General features: G+C 42.4%; 1 protein-coding gene across 15 annotated transcripts in view; it reads right to left on the bottom strand.

Moving 5' to 3' along the window:
• Nucleotides 1-26,994, bottom strand: part of GIT2 (GIT ArfGAP 2) — a 42,673-nt gene that overhangs the window by 12,157 nt on the left and 3,522 nt on the right. For 2 of the 15 annotated variants that reach the window (XM_086348329.1, XM_086348333.1), the window contains exons 2-15: nt 25,538-25,671; nt 23,895-24,007; nt 23,187-23,292; nt 21,590-21,676; nt 21,343-21,473; nt 19,517-19,611; nt 16,629-16,674; nt 15,447-15,498; nt 11,749-11,821; nt 11,402-11,499; nt 10,268-10,379; nt 6,735-6,877; nt 4,613-4,762; nt 632-880 (exon numbers count right to left, since the gene is read on the bottom strand). In XM_086348329.1, the coding sequence (XP_086204455.1) occupies nt 632-880; nt 4,613-4,762; nt 6,735-6,877; nt 10,268-10,379; nt 11,402-11,499; nt 11,749-11,821; nt 15,447-15,498; nt 16,629-16,674; nt 19,517-19,611; nt 21,343-21,473; nt 21,590-21,676; nt 23,187-23,292; nt 23,895-24,007; nt 25,538-25,671 (1,589 nt within the window). Of the gene's footprint in view, nt 1-631; nt 881-1,480; nt 2,263-4,612; nt 4,763-6,734; nt 6,878-10,267; nt 10,380-11,401; nt 11,500-11,748; nt 11,822-15,446; nt 15,499-16,628; nt 16,675-19,516; nt 19,612-21,342; nt 21,474-21,589; nt 21,677-23,186; nt 23,293-23,894; nt 24,008-25,537; nt 25,672-26,994 lie in introns of those variants that run through there. The other 13 variants (XM_086348331.1, XM_086348335.1, XM_086348330.1 and 10 more) reach the window with 9 other exon arrangements.

Below are 26,994 nucleotides of genomic sequence, written 5' to 3'. Positions count from 1 at the left end.
TGATACAGGAGTTTTTACATCTCGTTCTCATGAAATGAAAAAACAACACTTTTTCCCCACAAGGGAGGAGGAGGAGGCAGCAGCTAAGCCGGCACACTGACCACAGGTGCAGGGCTGCCGAGGCCCACAGGCTTCCGACCAGGCCTGCACCCCCAGGCCACAGACGCCGCCCGCTCCACTCGGAGAAGTGGAGAAGGCACTCTGAATTCCAAGGGCTCTGCTGCATAAGTGGGCATGTGCCCGCCTACCTGGAAGAAGATGGTACTTTCTTCCAGTGGTAACCTTTATAAATTTTTGGTTTTGGATATGGGGAAGGAAGTTCATAACCAAAAAAGTTCCAACAGTGGCCACCCGGGAAATATACTATGGATATGGGGCAGAAAAAGGGGGAGAGAGGGCCGAGCAAGAGCCAGAATCCCCAGAGCTGCTGGGACACCTTCGGCCACGGGCCCTGACGGCTTGTGGGAACACCACAAGCACCTGTCGACATCCTAATACAGCAAACACAAGGACGGTTCTCGTAGCCCAATTTGGCAAAGCGGAGACTGGGGATCTGCAAGCTGAGAAGAGGGAAGGCAGGGGTCAGGCTGGACAGAGAGTAAAGAGTGGAAGCGCTGGTGGTGGTACTTACGTGCGCCGGGAAAGGCTGGAGTCTCGTCCTGCTCTCTTCGGGATGGTTCACTTCTCCCATTGGGAGATAGGGTTTCTGACCCGATCCTGTCTCGTACATGGACATGGGCCTACTGCCCCGGGCAGACGGACGTCGCTTTAAGGAAGAGTGGTTGGAAGTGTCTGTGTACTCAGAACCAGTTTGCACCTGATATATATTGGTTGTGGCCTGTTTCCTGAGGTTCGAATTTTCACTCTGGAGTGTTTGAAGCTGAAAGACATGTTTGGCAGTGGGACTGTGTTTTTCTATAGCAAGCAGAAAAAGCAAACACCAAGTAAACGCATACGACTACCAGCTTTAACAATAACAACAGTAACAGCTTGCTGAGCTGAAAGTCAAAGGCAACCACAAACACAAACTCTTTCTTCTAGAATGAGTGAAATGCAATCAACTCACTTAATCACTTAAGCAAATGAAATCAATTCTGACTGTGGAAAAGTTGCAGTTTGGACTTTTTAAAAGCAAAATATCTCAAGGCTTAAAGACTGGTCATGGTGGCCCTGGAAAATGTCTGCAGGCAGGCTGTTTCTAAGGCTATTTCAAGCAAGAGCTTGAGATCATTAAGACATCACTTAGGTAAGGCTGTTTCAAGCAAGAGCTTGAGATCATTAAGACATCACTTTGGTAACTTGCTTTTCAGATGAGCCCCTGAGCAATTTAGAAATGCCAAAAATGTCAGCAGACACCATGGAAGCAGCACAAAGATAACTTAGAGTTCTTTGCAAAGCAAGAAAGACAGTGAAATCCAGTTTACGGAAAAAAAAAAAAAATCAGATGAGCTATTGCTGCCCAAAAAGCCAACAGGAAAAATTAAGATCAACAAGTTTTTATTATATAATATATTCTTTGAAATTCCAAACAACTGAGTATTTTTTTTTTCCTTAAAGAGAGGGAACCGGATCATGGTAAATTTGCTCTATAAACATATCATGAAGAGAACCGGAGGCCTACTGAACTATCAACATCTTCATCTGAACGCTCCACTGGCGCGCGCCGCCCTCTGGTGATCAGTCATCTTTCAGCCAGGGCCGGAAGACCTGGCCTCGCTCTCCTTTGGCTCTGTCACCCAGAAATGCGACCGTGATGGTGTCAGCTTTAAACACGCTAAGCTGCCTGGCACCACCCCATTTTAGTTAGAGGCTGGCACCTGGAGGCCCTGAATGCTCTTCCCATTGCTCACATGCAGGCTGCTTCATGGTGCTGGATGAATTAGAGTTACAGGGATCGGCAAGGAATTGGGTTCCTCTTTAGCCATCTGGCATGTTAGACACAAGTAACTGAGTCCAGGCTGTACAACGTCCTTCCCCTCTGGTGCTCCTCCATCCTCCAGGGCATTTTATAAGCTGGGTGTGGTATGAGTTCAGCTGTCTACTCCTTGAGAGAAAGCAAAAATCTGACCAAATTCCCCACCGGGGCCAAGGCTCAAGTCCACAAGCAACTGTGTCTGCACCAGAAGATCATTACTTTTTTCCAATAGCCAACCCATTCAGTGTTAGGAGTTACTTTCAATTTCTATTTAGAAAGCACCGCTCTGTGACAAATACACCAATAGTGGCTGCTCCTCTTCATTAATTAGCATCTTTTCCAAGCAACTGTTAAATGTGAAAGATCAGACACAAATCATGCTACTTTGTTGACTACTGTATTAAAAAACTTTACCTGAATTTGAAATAAAATCAATGTTTCTTCACTGAATAAACGAGTTCCATATACTTTATATCAGTAGTGCCAAACGCCTGTGAAAGTCTGACTTACTGACTTTGCCACAGAAATACCCTTGTTTTCTATTTTCTCGAAGCATGACCCTTGAGAAATGAGAGGATGCTTCTACACCTGTGCTTCAGGCCATAACTTGTATCTGCAACTCCCTTTCCAAGGATAGAATGGCTGCAAAGTAATAAGCACCTACTGAAAAGTGCTACATTCCAGGAGACAGACAGGCATAACGTGCCTGTCAAAACTACTTACTAGGGAACCCATGTTCTAAAGTGAAATAAATGGTCGAGGGCCAGACAGTGAGGAACATAACTGACACACGGCCCTCAGTGAAGGACGGGGGGATCTGGTCATGTGCTTATCTATGTGGAAACCTCCTAGAAGATTTTAGACAAGGTCTTGAAATCTGAAACTTTATCTTCACACTTTTCACTCTAGAACATCCAGTCTGGATCTCACCTGAATGTGCGAGATCTCAGCTGGTCTCAACTTTAAAAAGTTTTAGTACTCTGAATTTAGCGAGATGTCCTTGGATAAACCTGAATGATGCTTATCTTAATAAGAACCAGGCCATACTTTTTCTGTTTGGAAGGAGTACAACAGGAAATGAAAAGTTACAGATAACAGTTTCAGAAATCAAGAGCATTTTCTAAGAATCAAGGAGATAATCCACGAATGATGACAAATAATTCCACTCAACATTTCTTAAAGAAGCTCGAGACATTTGCTTTCAGAGATTCGAAGTTATCTCTGGTGATTTCTACAAATACTAAAAGGAGCATAACAGAATAAAAATGGTAATGCTTAGCAGACTGATTTGCAGTGGCAAAGTCAGCTTGTTTCAGAAAATGTCACCCCAAATCCATGTTTTAGTTCAACTAATGAGACAAACTATAATTCACTAAACAAAAGACATTTCAGAGAAGAGAGAAGTGCAAGCCCTGTACATTATGGCAAAAGGGCACTTGGTCTGTCTTGTTCATGGCTGCACACCAGCCTTAGACAGGGCCAGGGTGGCAGAGAACAAATGTCTGATTAAAATCTGATTGATCTTCAGGTATTCTTATCCCCTTCTATTACAGGTACTGAAGCCATCTATGTCAAAATGTCTCCAAAAAATGATCTAGACTCAAAAAGAGTCCTGGACCAAGCCCCAGGTGAGGGTGCACTGCCGTGTCCTTTCCTGACAAGCAGAGGCACACGGGCCCCTTAGTTCTTCAGCCTTCCCTCAGGAAGCACCGCTGAAAAGGGCCCAGCCACAAACAAGGTGCGCTGTGTCCTCTGGTGGTGGTAATGATTCTGAAGCATTACTCTTCAAGTGACAGTAGGAAGATGCAGATACATACTTTGTTTTGTTTCTGGTTAAGGGAAGCGTGCGTGCATCTCGTTTTGTAGAGCACTGAATGGTGGGAGCAGTGCCGACAAAGTCTAGGGCAGAATTTAGAATTTTTCTACTTCCTCCTCTTAGCATTCTTATAAAGAATGACACACATAATCCTCTCTTAAACATTTTCTTTGCTACCGTCAGCCACACGCTTTTTAGAGATCAATATATTCATGTATTTCTGACTCTCTCAAAAGGTGGCAAACAAGCAAATGCTGAGCAAATGGGATTGTCTCTCACCAGCATACAGTTCTCGCTTGTACACATGAAAGGTTTTCTTATACTGAGTATCTATTCTGCGACTCTGAGGACATCATAAATTAGTGGTAGGAGCTGGCGAACAGCGCAGTGGGACTGTGAGACTAGGCTGCCAGGCCGGGGGTGGGTAACAATAAACAAGAGTGAACAGGGACAGCAGCCCGTGTGTGGCATGGGGTGGGCTCTGAAATGCTGGTGAACACACACCCTGTTCCGGGCTTTCGTCTGCTCTGTCTCATGGTGTGATTAAAATAAGCAGTAAACAGTAAGAATCACATCCATGGAGCTGTGTCTAGCTTCCCAGGAAACACAGGATCCTTGCAAGGGTTTCTACAACTGATATGAACACTTACTTAATAGGTTATGATGTTCTCCTACCTGGGAAACTTAAACTGGATTTATATCTAATCAAAGCTACTTCGTTGAAAATATCCATAATACATACTGCTTCCAAAGAGACAGCTTGGCCCAGAGATTTTCAGGTCTGTTTTTCTTCCCTCTGATCACAAGCATCATGCCTGGGATTCTTCCTTATATACTATGGGGTTAAAGAGCAACCATCCTGGCATTTATTGACATGTTACCTTTTTCTGCATAATTCTCAGCTCGTCACTCAAGTTGTTATTCACCTTCATTAGCTGTTGTATCTTGGCCTCAGAAGCCACTAGAGCGTTTTTGACCTCCAAAAATTCCTGCACAGTGACTGGTCCATCTGATAAATCTGAATCTAGGCTCTAAAAATAAATTGGGGAAAACGTTCACAATCTGAGACGATGATAACATTCAAGACTAACAGCTCAAGAATTTCAAATTCTGACTGTGCCAGCTGGATCGCAAAGTTAATCAAACCAAATCAAGGCTTCTGAGAGGAATACAAAAATAAAACAGAAAGGTAGGGCTCCTATAATAGATGAAAAATTTTCAAGTCAGTATTTTCTGGCAATCAGACAGTGGGGCCACAAATCTACTCTAACATTGACTCTGTATACCTATCTCATCTGCCTTTCTCTTGTTTATTTTTCTTTTTTGATTCATTATTTCACTCATTCTGACAGATTTTTACTAAGCACCAGGCAGTGTTCTAGGGGCTTAGGTTACATAAGAAAAGAAAATAGAAAAAGTTTCCTGCTTCCATGGTGTTTACATCCCAACTGAGTGAGAGAGGGAAAAAATAATAACTACATAGTATAGGGGAATGTGATAAGTGCTATGGAGGAGGAGTGAGGGGCTGGGGAGCTGAAAGACGGGTGGGGGTGGGTGCATTTTAACTAGACAGCTGGGTCGGGGGACATGAACAACAGCCTGCAGGAGGGGAGGTCACTAGTCTGGTGGACGTCTGGAGGACAGCGTTCCAGCCTGCGGTAGGACTCAGCTAGAGGGCGTGGGTATGCAAGGCCCAGAGGAGGGGGAGGCCGGCCAGTGCAGGGACCCTGTCGTGCAGGGTCCAGTCATGACCCGCCTTCATTCGACTGAACCCAGCACTTCTGGGGAGACTGGCAGAGACGTTTCAGATGGGACGGCTGACTCTTGCTGTCCCCTCCATGTTCCCTGCATCTGCTGGTGGCACCACTGACCCGCACAGCTGTTTAAGCTGGAAAACTCCGGACACAACTCGGGTAAATCTACCTTCCCACTTCCAGTGTCTAACTTGTCACCAAGCCCTGACTTTCCTGTCTTCCTGTTTGTCCATTCTCAAGTGTTGGCTGAGCCCCTGTGGGCCAGGTCTGGGATATTCAGCGGTAGGCGGGCCAGCCAGGCCCCTGCTGCCCTGGCCTTGGGCTCACCCTCTGTTACAGTGACTTTTTTTTTCCATCCAGACCCTCCCAGCTGAAGAGGCCCTGAGGTGAGCTGTGTCAGCTCTTGTTTGGACCTTGTCGGCACCTCCCTGCCTGGGTTCCTTTCCTCCGCTCCTGACCCACCAGAACGGTCCTCCCCAAACAGAGGACCCAACAAGGTGGACATGGTCTTCCTGCCCTGCCTAAAAGCTTCCTGGGCTCTGCGCTGCCAGCCGAGGTCTCGGCTCTTCAGTCTGGGGTCACATTCCTGCACGGTGTGACCCCTGCCCTCTGCCACAGCTCAGACTCCCTCTCCTTTCAGGCCGCCTCTCCACGTGACCAGACATCCCCCAGGTGCCCGTCTCACCTCCGCTCAGTCTGACCCCTCCCCGCCTCTCCACGTGCCCACGTCCTGGGCCTTCCAGCCTCCCTTGACACTCCCCGTCAGCGACAGGCTGTGTCTGCGTGGGCAGACAGGCTGTGGCCTGCCCCCACGCCTCCGCTCCTGTCTGTATTTATGACCCTCAAACCGCGGTTCCCTCTCCTTTTGGTGAGGACGGCCTCACAGAGGAAAGAGACCAGGCATCATTTAGGAGAGTATTATCCAGAGAAGTTTGGGTAACTACCCAACAAAAGTAAACATTTGTTGAAAGAATAAAACCCACCCGTCCCTCCTCACAGGTTTTATAAAGTCAATACTGCAGCCGGGCTGTGAGTCAGCAACTGACTCAGGGGCGAGGGACCCCCTATTTTAAAACTATTTACCTTGTTGACCTTTGCTTGGGCCAAACTAGTAGAAAACCCAACTTTACCTCCAGAGCACCTTTCCCAGGCCTAGCCCTCAAATGCTTTACAAATCAGGCAAATTTTTAGGAGGAAAGATCTGAAAAAGAACATAAGCTCACTTTCTGTGTGCAATGCACCACCTTACCTTTTGCCTGTGGGCCTTGCTTGCAGTGGCTTCCGGATCCGTGTCTTCGTCTGACGCCACACTGTCGTAGTCTGGCTGGTCATTGTCCTGACTCTCAACACTGTGCTGGTTACTAATTGTTTTCAGTATCAGTTCCACATTGTCTGTCAACAGAAGCAAATAACTTTACTTCAGGCTTGAAAAGAACTTCTTTTTTCCTAAAAGAAAAATGAGCCATTTAAAAGACTGGAAGAAAAATGACAGAAATAGCAAGGTTCTATTCACCCCAAAAAGGGATAACAGAGCACGTTATCAACTAGACAGAGTCTACGGAAAACTAGAGAGAGAGAGTAAAGCAACCATCTGAGATGCCTGCCAAAATGGGCACAAATTAGATGGCTAGGGAAGAACTGCTCATGTAAGGTGGCTGCTGCTGCTGCCGCTAAGTCACGTCACTCGTGTCTGACTCTGTGCGACCCCATAGACGGCAGCCCACCAATCCCCGTCCCTGGGATTCTCCAGGCAAGAACACCGGAGTGGGCTGCCATTTCCTTCTCCAATGCATGAAAGTGAAAAGTGAAAGGGAAGTCGCTCAGTAGCGTCCGACTCTTCGCGACCCCATGGATTGCAGCCTACCAGGCTCCTCCATCCATGGGAGTTTCCAGGCAAGAGTACTGGAGTGGGTCGCCAGTGCCTTCTCCACATGTAAGGTGGCAGGTTCCCAAATTTGTAATCATTCAAGGAAACAGTATAGCTCGAAATCATGAAAATAAAGCTGTAACTAAGGTACGATTAACTGCAATTCAGTTACAATTGTAACTTTTTTACAAGATAATGTCAAGTCAAAACAGAAAGAAAACTGCTAAAGTAAGCCTAAAAACTAGGAGATCATTGAAAAGGCATGTTGGCCTTTCCTTAACTGAACGCCAGTGAGAAAGAGAGAGAAAGAAAATGACCCACTGGACACACCCATGCAGACCAAGAGCATATGGTTACAGGGAAATAGTGATGGTTCTATCGGCTCTGACACATTATGAATGAAAGACTTCGCAAATTATCCAAGTTTCTCAGCTCTCTTTCAGGCAACTCAAGCAAACCTCGAATTTCCAATACTGTTTATGAACATTTTGAAGGATAATATCTGGGTGATAAATTATGTTTACTCAAAGGGAATTTTAGTTTTCAAAATGAATATGTAAAATATACATACCATCAGATTACAGAAGTAGTAAGGACTCAATATAGAAGGAAAGTTATGACCAACCTAGATAGCATATTGAAAAGCAAAGACATTACTTTGCTAACAAAGGTCCGTCTAGTCAAGGCTATGGTTTTTCCAGTGGTCATGTATGGATGCGAGAGTTGGACTGTGAAGAAAGCTGAGTGCTGAAGAATGGATGCTTTTGAACTGTGGTATTGGAGAAGACTCTTGAGAGTCCCTTGGACTGTAAGGAGATCTAATCAGTCCATTCTAAAGGAGATCAGCCCCGGGTGTTCTTTGGAAGGAATGATGCTAAAGCTGAAACTCCAGTACTTTGGCCACCTCATGTGAAGAGTTGACTCATTGGAAAAGACTCTGATACTGGGAGGGATTGGGGGCAGGAGGAGAAGGGGACAACAGAGGATGAGATGGCTGGATGGCATCACCGACTCAATGGACGTGAGTTTGAGTGAACTCCGGGAGATGGTGATGGACAGGGAGGCCTGGCGTGCTGCGATTCATGGGGTTGCAAAGAGTCGGACACGACTGAGCGACTGAACTGAACTGAATGATAAGAGTAGTCATTCATAGCTATTGATACATGTCGTTCTATTTTCTGCCAGTCTTTTTCCCAAGCATATACAAATACATACAGATTTTACTATTTGTAGCAGTCATGGTCTATAAAGTTGCTGTGAAGAACAAATCAGCAAATACTGAACCACTGTTCTGAGTGGAAATACAGTAAGGTTCCTGCAAATGTTTGGTCACATTTTTGTCAACTGATAAATACATAACCTTGTTTCACATGCGTTTCTATTTAAAGACATCTTGAATATATATCATTGATCCATCAACATTGAACTCATGGTTAACAGCCCTGTAACTCAGGCCTGAACAAAGCTAATCTAACACATGTATTTTCTGTAAGGCATGTCACCGCCTTTGTGTGCTCAGGAATGCTATACAGCTCTTCAGCACTGTACTTGGGGACCACTTTAAACAGTGAAATTATCAAAAAATGTGAAAACTGTAGCACTAAATAAGTATCAAAAAGGCTACTTGCTTACAGTATAAGAGCTGAAATAAAAGGAAGAGTGTGGCCTTGCTCAGTCTCACATGGGAACATGTGTTTTGGGTGACTCAAATTTTTTACCACACTGTACAGATCCACAAATTACCATCAAAGTGGTGTAAGATTTTAAGGTAATAACTTTTAATTTATTTATCTTTTTGCTGCCCTATGCAACTTGCAGAATCTTAGTTCCCCAACCAAGGATTGAACCTGCACCCTTGGCAGTTAAAGCCCAGAGTTCTAACCACTGGGATGCCAGGGAATTCTCAAGGTAATACATTTTAATGAATAGGTGAACTGGCAAATATGAGATCCAGGAGTAATGGGGATAAATGGCATCTTTATATTCATTTGTACATATGCATGTACATAAATGTTTTCCTTACAAAACTAGGATGATACTAAACCTTCTTCAAAAAATTAATTATTTTATATTATATCATTACATAGTCCCTGAAAAACAGTGTGCCCTATTCAAATATGAAACTAACCATTGCTCTATTGTTTCCAGTGTAATATGTATCATACATATAATATCTCTAATTCTCCTCAATTAACACCTACAGATGGACCCACCAAGTCAAAGGAAGTTATACATTTTAAGGCTTCAAATTTATGAGTGGACCCTTATCACTGCACCTTCACCAAAATTTAATCGAGTTTCTTAGAACTTGTTTATGTCTGGTTGAGTCAGTAAAATCAAGAAGGACAAACTGCTGTCAGTTAATGATTACTATCTTTGGGGGTAAGATGTTGACTGAAAAACTGAATTCTTATTGAATGTATTTTTCCGGTTCACATTTTTTAAATTTTAAAATGAAAACAACAAAAATACAGTATCAGGGCTGGGGAGGAAGTGTGTTCTCAAGCACCGAGACAGGACCCTGAGCTACTGAACAAGACTTGAAGGGCACCTTGGAAATATGTGCGAGGTGCTCTCTTCCCAACTTTAAACACCAAAAATTCTCAGTGCAGATATCCTTTAACAAGATCTAAGTCATACCTGAATTAATTTCAGAATGCAACTTTATAAGGAAGGCAGGTGACTGAGGGGTAAAAACTCATATATAAGATAAATGTGAATCACAGTTAATAATGTTGAGATATTCAACCAGGACTCAGAGAGAGAAACTTGTCATCACAACATAGTACCAATAAAACTTAACAGGGCTTTACGCTGTGGTATCGATGACTGCTTTAATTATTTTTATAACTTTAACACGTGTGTGAAGTTCAGAAGGCCAAAGAAGCAAACATTTAGAGGTCTGAAACAGTTACCTTTTGAACTAGAGAGAGGGCTGCCTTGCTGTCTCCTCTTGGCGTCACTGAGAATGTCGATAACCAGAGTGGCAAACTCATGGGCGTTAAACCGAGCTAGTTTCTGTCTGCCCTGAGGGTGAGAAAATAATTGGAAATATTCCCAGATATAAAAATACATACATGTTCACATAAAATTAGTCAGACTACTGTTAGAGTTCAGCAAAGGCCTTCCAGCATGCTCAAAGTACCATCAATCACAGCCATAACTCAATCAAACTTTGTTTCTGTGTATAGTTTAAAACCATTTACATAATAGAATGATGTAACATTTCTCACAAGGCATATTTCTTTTTGTGAACTGAAACGAAATGGTTCTACTTAATGCTTTATCAATTCTGTTTTGAAATAGGCCTACTAGTTAAAAATCAACTTGAAGGGATAGATTTTTAAATTTCAAGACAGTTTAGATGCTGGGACTCTATCACTATATATAAACATTAATCAATAAAAATGAAAAGAATTTCATCATTTATTCAACTTCTCTCCTTTTGATGGATGCTTAGGCTTGGTTTCTGTGCTTTATCATTACATACAATGCTTCAATGAAAGTATGCATAAAGCTTTGTACTTTTATTTTATTAGGACATATTCCCAAATAAGGTATTTGGATGGAAGTTATTTGGTATCCTGGGTGAAAGGATGCAGTTAATTTTGAGACCTCTGTAACCAGTTAACAAACTGCCTTTCTGCAGTCTGTAGCAATTTAAACTCTTATCTGTAGCATAAGAATGCCACATCCTTACCAGTGTGGAGTCTCCTTTATCATATACTTTATTAATTTGATGGATGAAACACTCATTAATGACTTCAGGCTGCTTTCTTTGATTACTAATGAGGTGAAATATTTCTTTAAAAGGTGTTTGAAAGCCATTTGTAATTCTTCTGTGAACTGTCTTATGTTCTTTCTCAGTCACTTATTAACTTCTGTTGCTTTTCTTATCAATTTGTGATGTGTGTGTTGGTACATAAAGGATATTACCATTTTAATCGGTCAAAAACATTTTAAATACCTGTCCTGGGAAAATAAAATACCACAATATCAGTCATTCCTCAAAGATCACTACTAGTGTGTTTTTGGACTCGGCCACTTGCCTGGTTCCGTGTCGATGAGTACTCGGGATTGACTGGAAGGAAGGGGACGACGGTTGTCTCGGTCACCAGGGTGCTGTGGTTCTGCGTGGCAAGCCAGACTAGCCAGAGGAAAGAGCCAGAGATAGAATCTCATCACCACAGGCGCTGCTGCTCCTCTGAGAGCCGCAGCTCCCGCGTTACTAGGGAGACTTGGGGTAGTGCACTCCAAAGCCAACATACACAAGAGTCAAAGGCGACACACGTGTTATCAGGACAGCAGGAGTTGGGCAAGGAGAAACACTGAGGCTGGCAGCTTGCTGCTGCCTATGGTAACAGAGCTTAGTAAACAGAGCCACATGTTAAGTCACCTGCATCAGTCTCTCGCCTGTCAACTTCATCGTACACATCCATGGCAAGTTCTTCAAACAAATGATTACTTAGCTGAAATCAAAAACATATCAGGACACAAGGGACAAGGATTAACACTAGGAGAATGAGTGAGGACTGTGACTTATTCACCCTTCTACCTCCAACGTCTTATCCAAAGCCAGCACTAACTTAGCAAATACCCAGCGTTAAACAGACAACAGCATTTCCAAAATGGTACAGATCCTCTAAAAACACTTGCCACCCGCTGCAGCCTCCCTCCAGACATGCAGATAAGAGATGCACAAGGCAGCTAAAGTGCGAATCTCAAAGACAAGAGTCCATTCTCCACTCGTCGCATGACATCACCTTGAAGTCTCTTCTGCTCTTTCTGGAAAATGTTTGCCAATGCCCCCCACCCCCATTGTAAGGGATCTTAAACCCTTGGTAGGATAAAGAAGTCAAAACATGCCATCTCAAGAGGATAAAACGTGCCCTGCAGGAAAATACCACCCAGACCTCTGGGTTAAGTCTCTCTGCTGTCTTCCTCAGTACGTTGCTGCTGCTACTGCTAAGTCGCTTCAGTGTCCGACTCTGTGCGACCCCATAGACAGCGGCCCACCAGGCTCCCCCGTCCCTGGGATTCTCCAGGCAAGAACGCTGGAGTGGGTTGCCATTTCCTTCTCCATCCTCAGTAGGTAGGGGTCCTCCAAACCCCCAAAGAACTACCTGAGCATCCCCTACCAAGGACAGCCTGTCTAATCAGTACACCGTGTAGCGTCCCAGCAAAACAGTCTCCACGGCCTGGGGCGCCCGCTTGGCAGCAGCCAGGTCTTCCTCAAACCAATGGAGACTAAGCCCCCGCCAGGCTGGCCCCAGCTCTGCTTGTACTTCCTCCCTCATGAAACCCTGCTGCCCAGTGGATGTTACTTCCGGGGTGACCACTGCCCTGCTCTGTGAGGGCAGATGCTGAATTTGTTCCATTCTCTACTATTCCCTTCATCCCCACACAGGCCCCAGCACTGAGATGGGACTCTAAATATCCATTCATTCACTGACCAGAAGGTACTTCCCGCAGAATTTAAACCTGGCTGTGCACACCTCCGGAGAAGGCAATGGCACCCCACTCCAGTACTCTTGCCTGGAAAATCCCATGGATGGAGGAGTCTCTGGGCTTTAGTCCATGGGGTCGCTAAGAGTCGGACACGACTGAGCAACTTCACTTTCACTTTTCACTTTCATGCATTGGAGAAGGAAATGGCAACCCACTCCAGTGTTCTTGCCTGGAGAATCCCAGGGACGGGGGAGCCTGGTGGGCTGCCGTCTGTGGGGCCGCACAGAGTCGGACACGACTGAAGTGACTTAGCAGCAGCCGTGCACACCTCATTGGGACTTGTTAAAATGGTTACAGTACATTGTTAGGTGACACAGGCAGAATAAACAATTCTGTAATTATGCTTCAGTTAAAAAAGACAGGCATCTGAAACCAGAATAAGAAAAATATACCAAAATACTGAGCCTGAACTTATTAAGAATATAGTAAATGAAAAAAAAAAAGAATATAGTAAATGAAGATGATTCCCTTTCTCTATTTTCCAGATTTTCTCTAGCGTGGTTACACTACATTTATAATTAAAAGTCAGCTCTGAGAGACTTTTGCTGGATAAGGTGATGAAGGATTGGGAAACTGAACTTGCATCATAAATACCCAGTGTGCTTCCTCCAAGGGGCTAAAAAGCTAATGTTATTATTACTAACAATCACTACAACAGCAATACTGCTGAGGGCTTGTACTGGAGGTGCCTTGCTAATATCATCATGATAGTAAATACTACAGCTCCCCGAAGACAGGAACTACAGTTATACCACTTTACAGAGAAGGATACCCAGGCACAGAAGTTAGCATGCCTCAAGTCACAGAGCCAAGAAGTGAGGGACTGGAGATGCAAGTTTCTCTCAAAATGTTAAAATTTATGAATTCAAGGAATACATTAGTCGTCTTATATTTCTCCCAGCTGTTCACTACGGAGACACTGTAAGAGAAACACTAAACCGTCACTGATATGAGGAGGAGACCACAGGGTGTGGGGAGCTGACCCTCACCAAGCAGCTCTGCCTTGCAGCTCTGCTGGACCACCATCTTGCTTTCTAGGAGGGACATTGAGGCACGGAGCGGTGCGGAGCTCATCTGAGCCGAGATCTGTACCTGAACAGTCTGACCCAGAGCCCAGGGTCTGGAGAGCTACACTCGACTTTGTCCCAGGTATTTATCTAGCGCCTCTAACATCTAGAGATATTACAGACCTAACCCCAACTTTCAGCCAAGCAAATGCAAAACAGCATAGTCAAGGGAGCTGGGGTTTTCTCTTTAATGTTTTTATTATTTAAAATAAAAACTGGCTTACATACTGTAAGTAATTAAAAGGAAACACAGAATATTCAATGCTGACTCCAAAGCTTATTATCTTAACTACAGGACCTCCTTAGTTTAAGAAAGGCAGTAAAAACACATACACACAGAACTGCAGATACAGAACACAGAGACACCAAACAAATTGCATAAAATACATTTATTGCATATTACAGGTAAATGCTAGTAATGAGAAATTCATTTTATGTATTATGTAGTACTTAGTACTATATGAAGTTCTAGTAAAGAGTTTTCTATAAAAATGAGGGTGAAGAGTAAGACATGAATTAGGAGAGCTGCGAATTCAGAGCTGAGCTCTAAGAATACTCCTACCTACATTGCAAATGTGGTCAGACTTCAGCCACTTGAATGATGAAAGGGAGGACAGCTGGGAAAAGAGGGTTCCAGAAAGAAGACCTGAAGGTGGCCTGAGAGGGTGCTAACCCTTAAAGAAATAGTTAAATGCGCCCTCCCACACCCACACACAGTGGGAACCAGAGGGGAAGAGGGGCCAGAACTGACAGTGAGAGCAGAATGATGCCCTTAGAAGGTATGACAAGAAGGATCCTGGTTCTGATCTTGAGAGTACAGAGAACAGCTAAGGTGGGTGAATCAGGTGCTTAGAATGGCTGGGGAGCGCCAGGTGAGGCTTCATTTGTGGGGACTTTACACAGAGATTGTGTTCCCAGAGGAGTAGATTTCTCAGGGGCCTGATTTAAGCTGAAATGGACAGGCTGCAAAGAAACACGCAGACTAATGTGAGCTTGTGACCTGAAGAACTGGGTAAACTCTGAGCACACAGCCGGGGCAGAACTGGCTATTAAAAGCCTACATTTTACAAAGCTCTGATGAATGGTGTAGAACATGCCTGACAGTGAGTGGGGGCTGGATCCCAAATGGCAGTGAGCTTTTTATCAGTCTCTAGCATCCTACGAGGCCATAGGAAGTCATCCCAAGGAGTGCCCCACTTACTAGTTTACATTGAGAGAAACTAGGGAACTCTCTTACAGGGAGAAACAACTTTCTAAAAGTCAAAGGCACAGTCCTCACTTTTAAAATAATACCCAGTATTTGAAGAAAGATGGCAGTATTTGAAGCAGAGCCAGTGAACTGGATGTACTAAACTTAGTACTTCCATTCTTCTTTACTGCAGACTTGATGGTTTGCTTCTGATTTAATGTCTGAGAGCATGAAACAAAGTAATCTGATGTACTAGGTAACAGGCTGAGAAAAGGTATTAGGACACATGGTTTTCCATAGGGGAGTTCACTAGGAAATAGAGATACTCACAGACTGAAGTTTCTTCTTAGCAGCTTTTGCCAATTCAGACAAATCCAGGCTGCTGAGAAAATGTACAACACTGATAAGCAAACAAATAAAACCATTTTCATGAGCTCTGTAAAAGGCTAAGGTAGCCAAGGGATCAAGATATTCATTACAGCTCATGGACAAGGTCAGAGGTCAAAATTCTTTAGCCCAATAGTCAGTGAGGAAACCGAACAGAACTTGGTAAGACTATCTCCTAAAAATACCACAATCATGCAAACATTTCTCATGGTAAAGAGAAAAATAACCACCTACTAACCAAAAGGCAAAAACTATGCCATGCTAGTCCCCAGGGTGTGTATGTGAGAAATCATAATTTTTAAAGTATTTTTTTTAACAGCACAATAGAAGAAAAATATAAAAGGGGCAGAATGTTAGAAACCAGAATGGCAAGATTACATATGGAATAGCAATTAATCTTTTCACAAACTCTTGACAGGATCTGTGCAAAGGTTATTAGCTATGTAAGGGTTTAAAGTACATTTCTACAGCCATGATCTCATCTGACCTTATAGACCAGAGGTCAACAGATTATAATCCCCCTTTTTGTTTGAGCTAAGTATGGAATTTACATTTTTAGGTGGTTGGGGGAAAAAACACAACAGATGATACTTGGTAATATGTGGAAATTATATGAAATTCCAATTTTAGTATCCAGAAATAAAATTTCACTGGAACAGACACGCCTTTCATTTACAGGGTCCACGGATGCTTTCATTTACAACTGGCAGAGTAGCTGCGGCAGAGGGTGTGTGGCCCAAAAAGCCTGAAGTATTTACTATCTAGCCCTTAACAACAACAACCACAAAATTTGTTGATCCCTATTATAGACAGAGGATATATTCTCTAATAACACAGAAATATTCTGTGATAATTCTAGAGACACAATACTGTCACAGCTGGCTAGAACTACCACAGTATCACAGACTCTGATTTTCTTATTAGCAAATTTGTTACTTGCACTCTTTCAAACTTAAAATTTTATATGGTGGTTTACTTACAGCCGTCTTATTTCCAAAGTGCATAGCCATAAAAGAGAAAAATGTATGGGCTTTGTTAAACACAAAATATAATACATTTATACACTAAACAACCAAGGAAAATACTTGAGACAGATGTAATTGATTGGTATTTCAATGGCCTTACCTGTCCGCCATTTGAGGTATTATAAAGTGCTGTCCATTTTTGTGATCTGAAACAGAAACCAAGCCAGAGTCTCATTTGTATAAATACTAATAAGATCTGTAAAGGAATACCATTATTTTCTGAATTTATGTTTTGCTCCTCTCACAACACAGTTTTTGTTCCTCTCTCTCCTCTTTGCTCTCTTTGAGTATTTTGAATCAAAACATCTTTTGATTATTTGGATAATTTTTTAACATTCCATTTTAATTTATCTCTAGAGCTTCTGACCATATATGATTGTAAGTCTTTTTTCAATGCTAGGGATTATAATATGCAAAACTTGTTACAATCTACTAGAAATAATATTTTACCATTTTAAGAAAAGTGCAAAAACTTACCTTCATATTTCTTTTACCCTCTCCCCTTTCATGTTGTAACTATCAAATATATTACTGACACATGCTGAAAACCACACCATACAATACTATAACTTTTGCTTTAAACTGTCATACATACTTTTAAAAAACTTAAGAAGAAAACAGGCTATTGTATTTATCCATACTTATCATTTCTGTTGTTGTTCTTTCGTTCCTGAAGTTCCAAGATTCGCTTTGGTTTATCAACTCCCTTCCACCCAAAGAACTTCCTTTAGTATTTCTGTTAGAGCAACTAATTCTCTTTATTTTTTCCATCTTAAAATGTCTTTTTTTAGGGGTACTCTTTCTACCCCCTTCTGATGTCTATGTCAGAAGCTTTCTCTATCTTCTTTATACTTTAATAAAACTTAAAAAAAAAAAAAAAAGTCTTTTTTTTTTTTTTTTTTCATTCCTGAAGGTTATTTTCATGGAAATAGAGTTCTTTCCTTTCAGCATTTAAAAAATATTGTTCTACTTCCTTTTCATCTCTATGGTTTCTGATGAGAAATCCACAGTCATACACATAATTGTTCTTTTATATAGTATCATTTTTTTTCCTTGACTGCTTTCAAGGCATTTTCTTTCTTCGTATTTTAGCAGTTTGATTTTGATGTGTCTGAGTGATGACTGGAGTTCATCCTGTTTGGAGTTCTCTGAGCTTTTCAAATTGTGATTTTATGTCTTTTACCAAATTTAGAGTTTTTACCCAATATTTCTTCCGATATTTTTTCTGCACCACATTCTTTCTTCTCTCTTTCTGAGAGTCTGATGATACTAATGTTCTGGTTTTGTCCCGTAGGTCCCTAAAGCTCTGCTAAGCCTCCTTTTCCTCCCACTCTTCTTTCTCTCTGTTGCTTAAACTGGATTATTTCTAGTGATCTATTTTCAATTCGCTGCCTTTTTTGTCATCTCCATCCTAACTAAACCCATCCAGTGGGTTTTAAAATTTTAGTTATAGTATTTTTTAGTTCTAACATTCTGTCCTTTTCTATATCTTCTGTTTCTCTGCTGAGACTTTATTCAATTTGCTTCAATAATGTTCACACTTATTTCTTAAAGCATATTACTATCTGCTTTAAAATCTTTATCTGATAATTCTAACCTCAGAGTCACTGAGGGTTGGCATCTGTTAATAACTACCTTTTCCTATGCAAGTCTTTGGGATTTTCCTGTTTCTTTACATGTCAAGTAATTATGGATGGTATCCCAGATATTTTACATAGTACATTGTGGAGACTCTTGTGAGTCTTCCTTGAATTCTGTGGTGAATGTTAGTATTTTGTTTTAGCAGGCACCTGACCAGGCAGATTCTGCCTCTTGGGCCAAGTGGTGAGAGAGACTAAAGATAAAACAAAAGCCGTCAGGGTTCCCCTCAGGCTCTTGGTCAGAGATTTAGGCACCTGTGCTTGCTATTACTGAAGCCACAGGATTACTAGTGGGGAAAGGAAGAGAAAAGTCCTGTGGGAACTCCCTGATTCTCTGTCCTGTCAGCCCCATTTCCTGCTCCTCAGACCACACAGAGAAGGCTTCTTTGCACCTGCTGTGCAGTTCCAGGTTTGGGGCTGTCCTGGAGGCCGTATCAGAAGTAAAATCAAGGGGACACTCACCACCAGCTTGATGTCACTGTGAGTTCCCTAACCTGCCTGCTGGAGTCCTTAGATAGCTCTCCATGCATTTTTGGCCCAGGGTTTTTATTGTGTTCAGAAGGAGAGACAGGGTGAAGTGTGCTTACTCCATCTCACCAGGAACTGGAATCACACCAGGGGCTCTTAACTCTGTTGTACAACCAGGGTGGAGAACCACTGGTTATGTGATTATACACGTATGTGGATATGCTATATCAGGAGTTGGCAAAATTTTTCTGCAAAGGACCAGACTAAATATTTTAGGCTTTGTGGCCATACGGTCTCTGTTGTAATTACTCAACCTACTCAGTTCTGCAGCTGTAGTGTGAAAGCAGTCACAGACAATACAAAAATGAGTGGGCATGGCTATCTTACAATAAAACTTTATTTTTAAAAATCAACGTAATAGGCTTATCTGGCCTGCAGACCAAGGTTTGCTGACCCTAGTTCTACCTCATGAACAAAGCAGGTTAATGGTAAAGTTCACTTTTTCCCTTTTCCCCATTCCTTAGCTAGCAGAATTCTGCAAACAACTATAGAGGTTAAGGCTTTGCTCTTCCATGCTGACTCTCATTAACCACAAGAACTGTGGTGCCGCATTCAGGCTGGGTTCAATGATGCTCTCTGATTCCTGAAACGGCCATACTGTACAGCAATCATTTTAAAAACTAAAATGTCAAGCTGTGACCGATGTTATGTATTTCACATATAGCAAAAAATGCCATGGTCATCATTTCACACAAAAATCCTTATTTGCGGTTTTCTCAAGGATACGTTAGAGCACAGACCATAAACAGCAGTGTCCCGACTTGCTCTTCCAGGGACTGCCTGGCTGCAGCTGTGGAGAGGCTGCTCTCCTTTCACTCACCTGGTTTCCTGCCGCAGAGATAGAAGGCTAGTCTGTCAGTCAGCTCGTACTGTATTTCTACAAGGCGCTCTGCCAGCTCGTGGTGCCCTCCTTGCCTACAACAGAAAACAAAGTGCCGTTTATACTACTCACTGGCCATGGGTGCTAGAAGAGAAAAGTACAGAGACACCCCCTGAGATACCTGAGGAGTTAATCAAAAGTGACTTTTCAGAATAATCAACCTTTTTGTGTGAGGTAAACTGTCAAGGTCGACTCTGACTCCCACTCTTGTAAAACTGCTTTCAAAATCTCAACTACCCCCTTTCTCTGATTAATTTGTGAGACAGGGGTCTCCCCTGGTGGTCCAAGGGTTAAGAACCCACCTGCCAATGCAGGAGACATAAGAGATGCTGGTTCCATCCCTGGTTCGGGAAGATCCCCTGGAGAAGGGCATGGCAACCCACTCTAGTATTCTTGCCTGGTGAATACCATGGACAGAGGAGCCTGGAAGCCTATAGTCCATGGCGTCGCAGAGTCAGACATGACTGAAGTGACTTAGCACGCACACATATAAACGATGGCGTGTTAGACCTGATGAAACACTGCACTCTTCAACACCTGAGCTCTTATTCCCAGACACACTGCTCTATCCAGTCAGGACCCCTGCTGTGCCGTATGTGCCCGGTCCACCCCTCCCTTCAGAACTTGACCCACATCCTTCTTCTCGTCTGAAATACCTTAGCTCCTCTTCACACACCCAAATCCAATCCATTCTTCAAAGACCAACTAAAGACATGACTTAATGATCTGGGCCACAGTGAAGAAATACTATGTATGTATCCACTATGGTAATGAGTTCTACATTATCTTGCCTCATTTAACTCTTACACGCATTTATGAATCCTCTCCTCCATGAGAGAGTAAAGTCTAGGGGGGCAGAGTTTTGTCATTTCACTTGTCATTTTCAGGTTGTCAACTGTCATTTTACCCTGTGCAGAGCATCGTTCTTTGCAGTTAATCAAGTTAATTTGGAAAAAGAAGGAAAGATGATCCATCTTCTGTCATTTAAATGATATTAAAGACTAATCTACGGATTTACTTTTTTATTTTCCACTACTTCACAGCCAAAATTTTCAAACGAAGAAAAATTTAAAGAATTTTATAGGGAGCCCCGAGATGTCCACTACCTAAATTCTGCAATTAATATTTTACTATACTTGTTGAACCACATATCTATCCATACAGGGGCTTCCCAGGCAGCGCCAGTGGTAAAGAATCTGCCTGCCAATGCAGGAAACGTACGTTCAATTCCTGGGTCAGGAAGATCCCCTGGATAAGGAAATGGCAATCTACTCCAGGATTTTTGCCTGGAAAATTCCATGGAGAGAGGAGTCTGGTGGGCTGCAGTCTGCCGAGTTGCAAAGAGTCAGACACGACTGAGCACACATGCACATCCATACAGATTTGTTTCTAAGTTCAAGCAATGACTAAAAGTATTCAAAAAAAACTGAGGAGTGGGTTCTGCAACTCTTTATACTTGATGTGGATTCCAACTATGGCTCAAATACCACTATGTTACAAAGGATAAAAAAAAATGAAAGATTGGAAGCTAAAGCACAGTGGTTAATGGTTCTACCTTCCCCAACTTTGACTGGCTGTAAGATTATACGCACTTGAAATATCTTCATCTGCAAAATAACAGAATTCATATCTTTGAAGGAGCTAAATGCTACCCATGCACAATTTAGCCACTTTTAACAATGAAAAGTGGCTAAATGATTAACAATGAATCATACACAAGGTAAATAATCCCAAACAGAGAAAGGTAAAAGAGTTGAGTCTCTCACCTGGCATAGTCAACAGGAGTTTTCCCACTGGAGTCCTGGGTGCCTGGGTCTGCTCCGTATACTGCCAACAATTCTGCCTGTAGAATCTGCCCTGCTTTGGAGGCCACATGGAGGGGGGTGTTTCCTTTCTCCTAAGAATCATTAATACAAAATACACAAAAAGAAACAAATTAAATAACCCAAAGGCTAAGCAAATGCAACCCATTTAGTTTCAACTTAATATCTGAACCAATTTGGGCTTTCTTACAGGGTGAAAAAAGTTGGCTTGTGCTCCTAAAGATAACAGCCTCAAACAGGTTTCAAGATTCCCTGTTCTCACGCTTGAATGGAGTTGCTGAAAAATACATAAACAAGAAAAGAATGTTTGTTAAAAGTGTAAAGAATGAGGGAGCAAAGCAGCTGGCAGACCACTGCAATCTACATTATCGCAGCACTACATCATCTTTATCTTGCTTAGCAAGGTGAATGAAGCCGTCTCTCCCGTGCTGGTAACAGCTACCCCTGGGCTCTAAGGCAGAGTCAGGCCTACGTTACTGATAAGGGAACTAGGGCTGGGAAGGCTGATGCGCCCAAAGGCATGATCTGTGTAAGTGGCACAACCAGTCTCTGAGTGCGAGGGAGTGTGAGGAGGGGTTAAGCATGGCTCTAAAGTCTGACAGACCTGAATTTCAAACCATATACCCCTCAAGCTGTATGAACTTGAGAAAGTGTTTAAAGCAACCTGAACCTGTTTCCTTATCTCTAAAATGGTGATAAAAATGCCACCTATTCACGGGCAACTATAAGAGATCGATGATACAACAGAGCACAGAGCCTGGTACACAGGAAATGCCCAAAGAAAACAGCTGCTATTATTACTGCTGTTGTTATTAGCTGTTAATATTGAACCTAGGGCTTTAGAGCTTCAGATCCTAGACTGTATAAATCACAGGATTCCGCCTTATATCACACCCTCTCCACAACACTAGTCTTGGCCTTGTGCACAATGATTTAATGAAGTCTTTCGGGGTGGAAATAGGCCTGTGGCATATCAAACCATATAGCACTGAGGTAAAGCCCTTATACATTCAGAGGATAATCTGCCTTCCTTCAACTCCTCCTTCAACCCTAGAATTGTCCAAACTGCAAGCATCCTTACCACAGGATTGAAGAAAGCTACTCTAACATCTGCATCCAGATCTTGTTTTCCTAATTAATTCTATTTTTAAAAATTGTGGCTTAAAAACACAATGAATGGAAGTAACAATCACATCCACCTTCAGGCAAAGTTTAAAATTCTGAACTGTGAGTGCCTTGAGCATCTGCCAAAAGCAGCGCTTTGAAAATTAAGATATGTGTTTTTGTGGCATATCTTAAAAACATGCAAAGGCCCACATAAAGAAAGCCATCAACTCATCTTGTGAGTTTAATAAACCATCCCATGGACTACGGCTCTGAGTGACGCCCTACTTCCTGAAGATCTCGCTCAGCATGCAACCCAGAAACCTGCACAAGTCCCACAGACCTTGTAGTCCCTCCTAGAAACAAACTCTGACATGGCTCCTATTTCAAAGCTCCGCAAACAAAAACTTACAGAAATACGACTCTAGAACCAGACCTAGAAAACACAAATAGTTTCCTGGATACTTATTTTTTCCTTTGTCCCACTAGTATACCTCCACTAATATGAATGGTTGCCATTTGAATTAAGATGAGAGAAGAAACCAACTGCAAAAAAAGCTGTTACTAATTATTTCATATACAGAAAGGAGTTTTCTTTTCTTTCTAAGTGTCTTTTTTTCCCCCAAACAGGACAATGTGCTGTTTCATCCGGTAATTTCAGGATTCTGAAAGGTGTGACCCACCTTACTGAGATCTTTGGCGGTCACACTGTCGTCATCCCGGCAGGGCAAGCGGTGGACGAACGCTAACATCTGATACTTGGCTCTGATGAATTCTGCTTTATTAGGACTGGTTTGAGAACAAAAAAAAGAAAACAGTTCACTTGCAGTTTAGATACAACATTTCCCATTCTTCAGACTGTAAAGAGAAGAGGAAGTGACCCACATCCCCCACTCAAGAATAAAAGGAACAATACTGAAGTAAGCTTTGGCAGTGTGTTAAGACCTGAAGTCTGAAAACGTACATTAGTCATTATAATGGCCAGGACTGTGGAATACCTGCTTTTTATAGTATCTTTCTTCTCTGTGTAATTTTCTGAAGTGACCTAGCAACCTTGGGAGGAAGCAGCTTTTTGTCCCATCTTTTAAGAATCCAGATGTCTGGTCTGACTGCCTGTTGGTTGAGCACCTAAGCGCAAACCCAGTGACATCGACAGCCACCAAGCCTTAGTCTTAAGCTGGAGAAACCAGACTTGTGCTGGGTAGCCATGCGGAAGAGATGGTCCCATGCCTGGCTTCATTCTGCATTCCTAAAGGCAAAGAGTTCAACGCACAACTGGGTGACCATCTCCTGCGCTGCCCCTGTGGAGGCTGGTCCAAGACAGCTGCGCTCCTTTCAGTGGGCCCCAGGGGTTAAGAAGAAATAAGAGTATTTATAAACATTCCACTCACTGTACTTTATCCTGTGGATTAGCTTTGCGTCTTCCACTCATAATAGAGGTGGGGTCCAGTAACGAATGCTCCCATATAGAATTAGCACCATTATTATACAAGGTTTCAACCATCTAAAATCAAGCAGTATAAAATCGAATTTTAATTTCTTTCTACAAACATTCCATGGAAATCAATGACTGAACTGGTTCCACTACAAACACTAGCATGACTAGGAGATCACACACTTCATTATTTTCTGTTTTAGAATGAGAAAGAAGAAGCTACATGCAGGATTCAGATTTGACCAGGAGGATAGCTACATACTTCAATGGGTTTGATTACATTTTCTAATACACGATGAAGAAAGAGCACTCTGACACTTTAGGACAGCACTGCCCAAGCCTGAGCATCCAAATACTATTTTTCAAGATTCTTAATCTTTTTCTTTAAATCCACTTACCTTCTAAAACTTTCACTAGCAATTATAATTTGATACCCTAGTTACAGTTTTATGCAACCATTGAAATAAATATTTGAGTATTACCTACATCTACCTTTGATCAGTGGTAAAGAATCTCCCTGCCAACACAGGAGATGTGGGTTCAGGAAAATCCCCTGAAAAAGGAAATGGCAACCCACTCCAGTATTTTTGCCGAGAAAAAAGCCTATGGACAGAGGAGCCTGCGGGTCTCTAAAGAGGTGGACCCGACTGGACGACTGAGCACGAGCATCAGCCTCGAGTGCCGCTAGTAGTCCACGCGTCACTCTGGGGACTGCTGCTCTAGGGCCAAGTCTGGCATTTTAAACTACTCATCTCTGGACTTTATTCATATCCTATAATATAGGATACGACATAATATCTGTACTCTGTATAATCTGACAGCAGTAAACACCCATTTTGACATGGGAATGAGCTGTTAGAAACTTCTGAGCAGAAGTTATTAATAATAATAAACCATTTTCATTTCAGAGCATGCCTCCTGACAAGGCCTCGTCTGATTTTTACAACACTGCAGATACTGTCAGATCAGAGATCTAAACTCACCCTTTTGGGACAGGCTGTGCAGCTGCCACAGATTTAGTAAAATATGTACTCAAGACAAATGAAGGCAAAAACACATGCCAAAGTCTGAGTTCCAACAGAACTCAGAGAATGTGTACCCCAAAATAGAAGTACCCGCTGACATGCTAATGGACCCCCAAATAAAACTAAGTTAGGCGTTCAATCAAAACAGAACTTGATTGTCTCTAACAAGTTACAAGAACTTTAAGAGAACTTAAATCAGATGTGTCAGAAACTTCAGAGGACTCCTATCAAAGCAGGAAACTTCATGAAAAGTTTCTAAGGCAGTTGCTTTCAAGAACATTCATCGTGGTAAGCGGAAAAGACAGATTGTTTAAAAACAATTTCTGGCAATAGTCTAGAAAGTCGGCAGTAAAACATTAGGAAGAAATTTTAATGACTATCTGTCTACCTATAGTCGAGCTTTTCCAGATTTTCACTAGGAGAAAAATAATCTTAAATATAGCACTGATAAGCATGGCACCTCTACTCAATTAGGATTCAAACATTTTTGTAAGGTTTAAGAAGTGTAATTTCAGTTGCTAAAACAGTAACTCCTAAAAACTTAAACTTCTTGAGGAGAATTCTTATTCTTTACCTGAAGCAATGTCGGAGGCCATGGTGTGTGTTTAAGATGCCTCACTTGAGAGATATGGCGTCCCAGACTCCGATGGACACTGCAGCACTCATCGCATATAAACGTTCCCCTATTTACGGATGCCCAGGAAGGATCTGGAAAGAAGAGTGAGATCAGTGGCAAGGATACCAGGTGGTTGCTATTCTGCCAGGTGGCAAAAGATGACCAAGGTTTGGTGTTTCAGAAAAACAAGACATTTCTGTTGTGTTGGTATGCTAGTCAACATGTTAAGCTGGGGAGCCTGTCTGATGATACCACCCATCTTGACTAGGGGTACAATGTTAATAGAGATGGAAAACATGGATTGAAGCCCTGAGTGATCACTTACCTGCTTTCTGGTCCAGGACCACAATCTGTAGCCCTAGTAAGATCTACTATCTCGGATATGTGCTCCTTCATTAAATGTAAGAGAAGCAAATTGAGCGGGTTCACCTGAATCATTCTGACTCCATTCCCACAAATGGCAGGACAACAAAACTGCCCATGAACAATCCACACAGAATTATGTGAAGTGAATGGTGAAAAGACAGCTACCCTAATACCGCTGCACATCGACACGCCTCTGGGCTTAGCAGAAAGCTACAAGCGACATAATTATAAAACAGCTCAGCCGCAGTGGCTCTGAAAACAGACTGGGAAACCCTGGCCTCCTCCACTAGGAAACGTGCTAGGATATCCGTTAGCTGTCTTAAATAAACTGTTGAGTCCGATCTCACCACGGACCTGAAAGAACAGAAGCTGTAAAAACATCGGCCTCACAGAAAAAAAGACGCAAAATACAAATGAGCAATATTTCTGACGTGCGCATGATACTTTTTTCCCTGTGAAGTCTGACAAAGCCTCATCAGACACCCTCTGAAACAAGGAAAAACGCACACTTAGTAAGCAGTAAGAATAACTCACGCTGGGAAAGTAAACTAAATATTTAGAAACTCAAAACACAGACAGACCTTCTACATTTCATCAGATTCACACAAGGGGTGACAATAGGTGCCGCTCAAGCTGCTTGGCTTGAGGGTTATATTTAAAAATTCTTCAATGTCCACAAAAATCTCTAAAATGCATGTACACCATCCTTACCATTTCTAACAGTTTATTCAAACCCCTTCCAACCATATAATGAAAAGTTATGGGATTTCAATCAAAGACAAACTGGGAGTCAGAGAGTGTGGTGGTTAAGAGGGCTGGCTTTGGAGACAAGCAGTCCACGGTTTGAACCCCAACTCTGCCACTTCTTGCGCAAGGATCTTAGGCAAGTTATTTCTTTGAGGGTACTCATCATGGATCAAATAGAAGAACAACACATCTCAGGGCGGTGAGGATATAAAAGAGTAAGTGAAGCTCTTTGCATATAGTAAGTACTCAGTAATGTGAGCTGTTATAACTTTTCCCAATTATTTTGTAAGTACCACTCAAGT

Source organism: Bos grunniens, chromosome 17, assembly GCF_055505025.1.
Source record: "Bos grunniens cultivar Pamir isolate PY7600 chromosome 17, Bosgru_T2T1.0, whole genome shotgun sequence".
NCBI lineage: Eukaryota > Metazoa > Chordata > Mammalia > Artiodactyla > Bovidae > Bos > Bos grunniens.
Note: the sequence above shows the minus strand (reverse complement) of the source record. Positions and strands in the feature narration are given on the sequence as shown.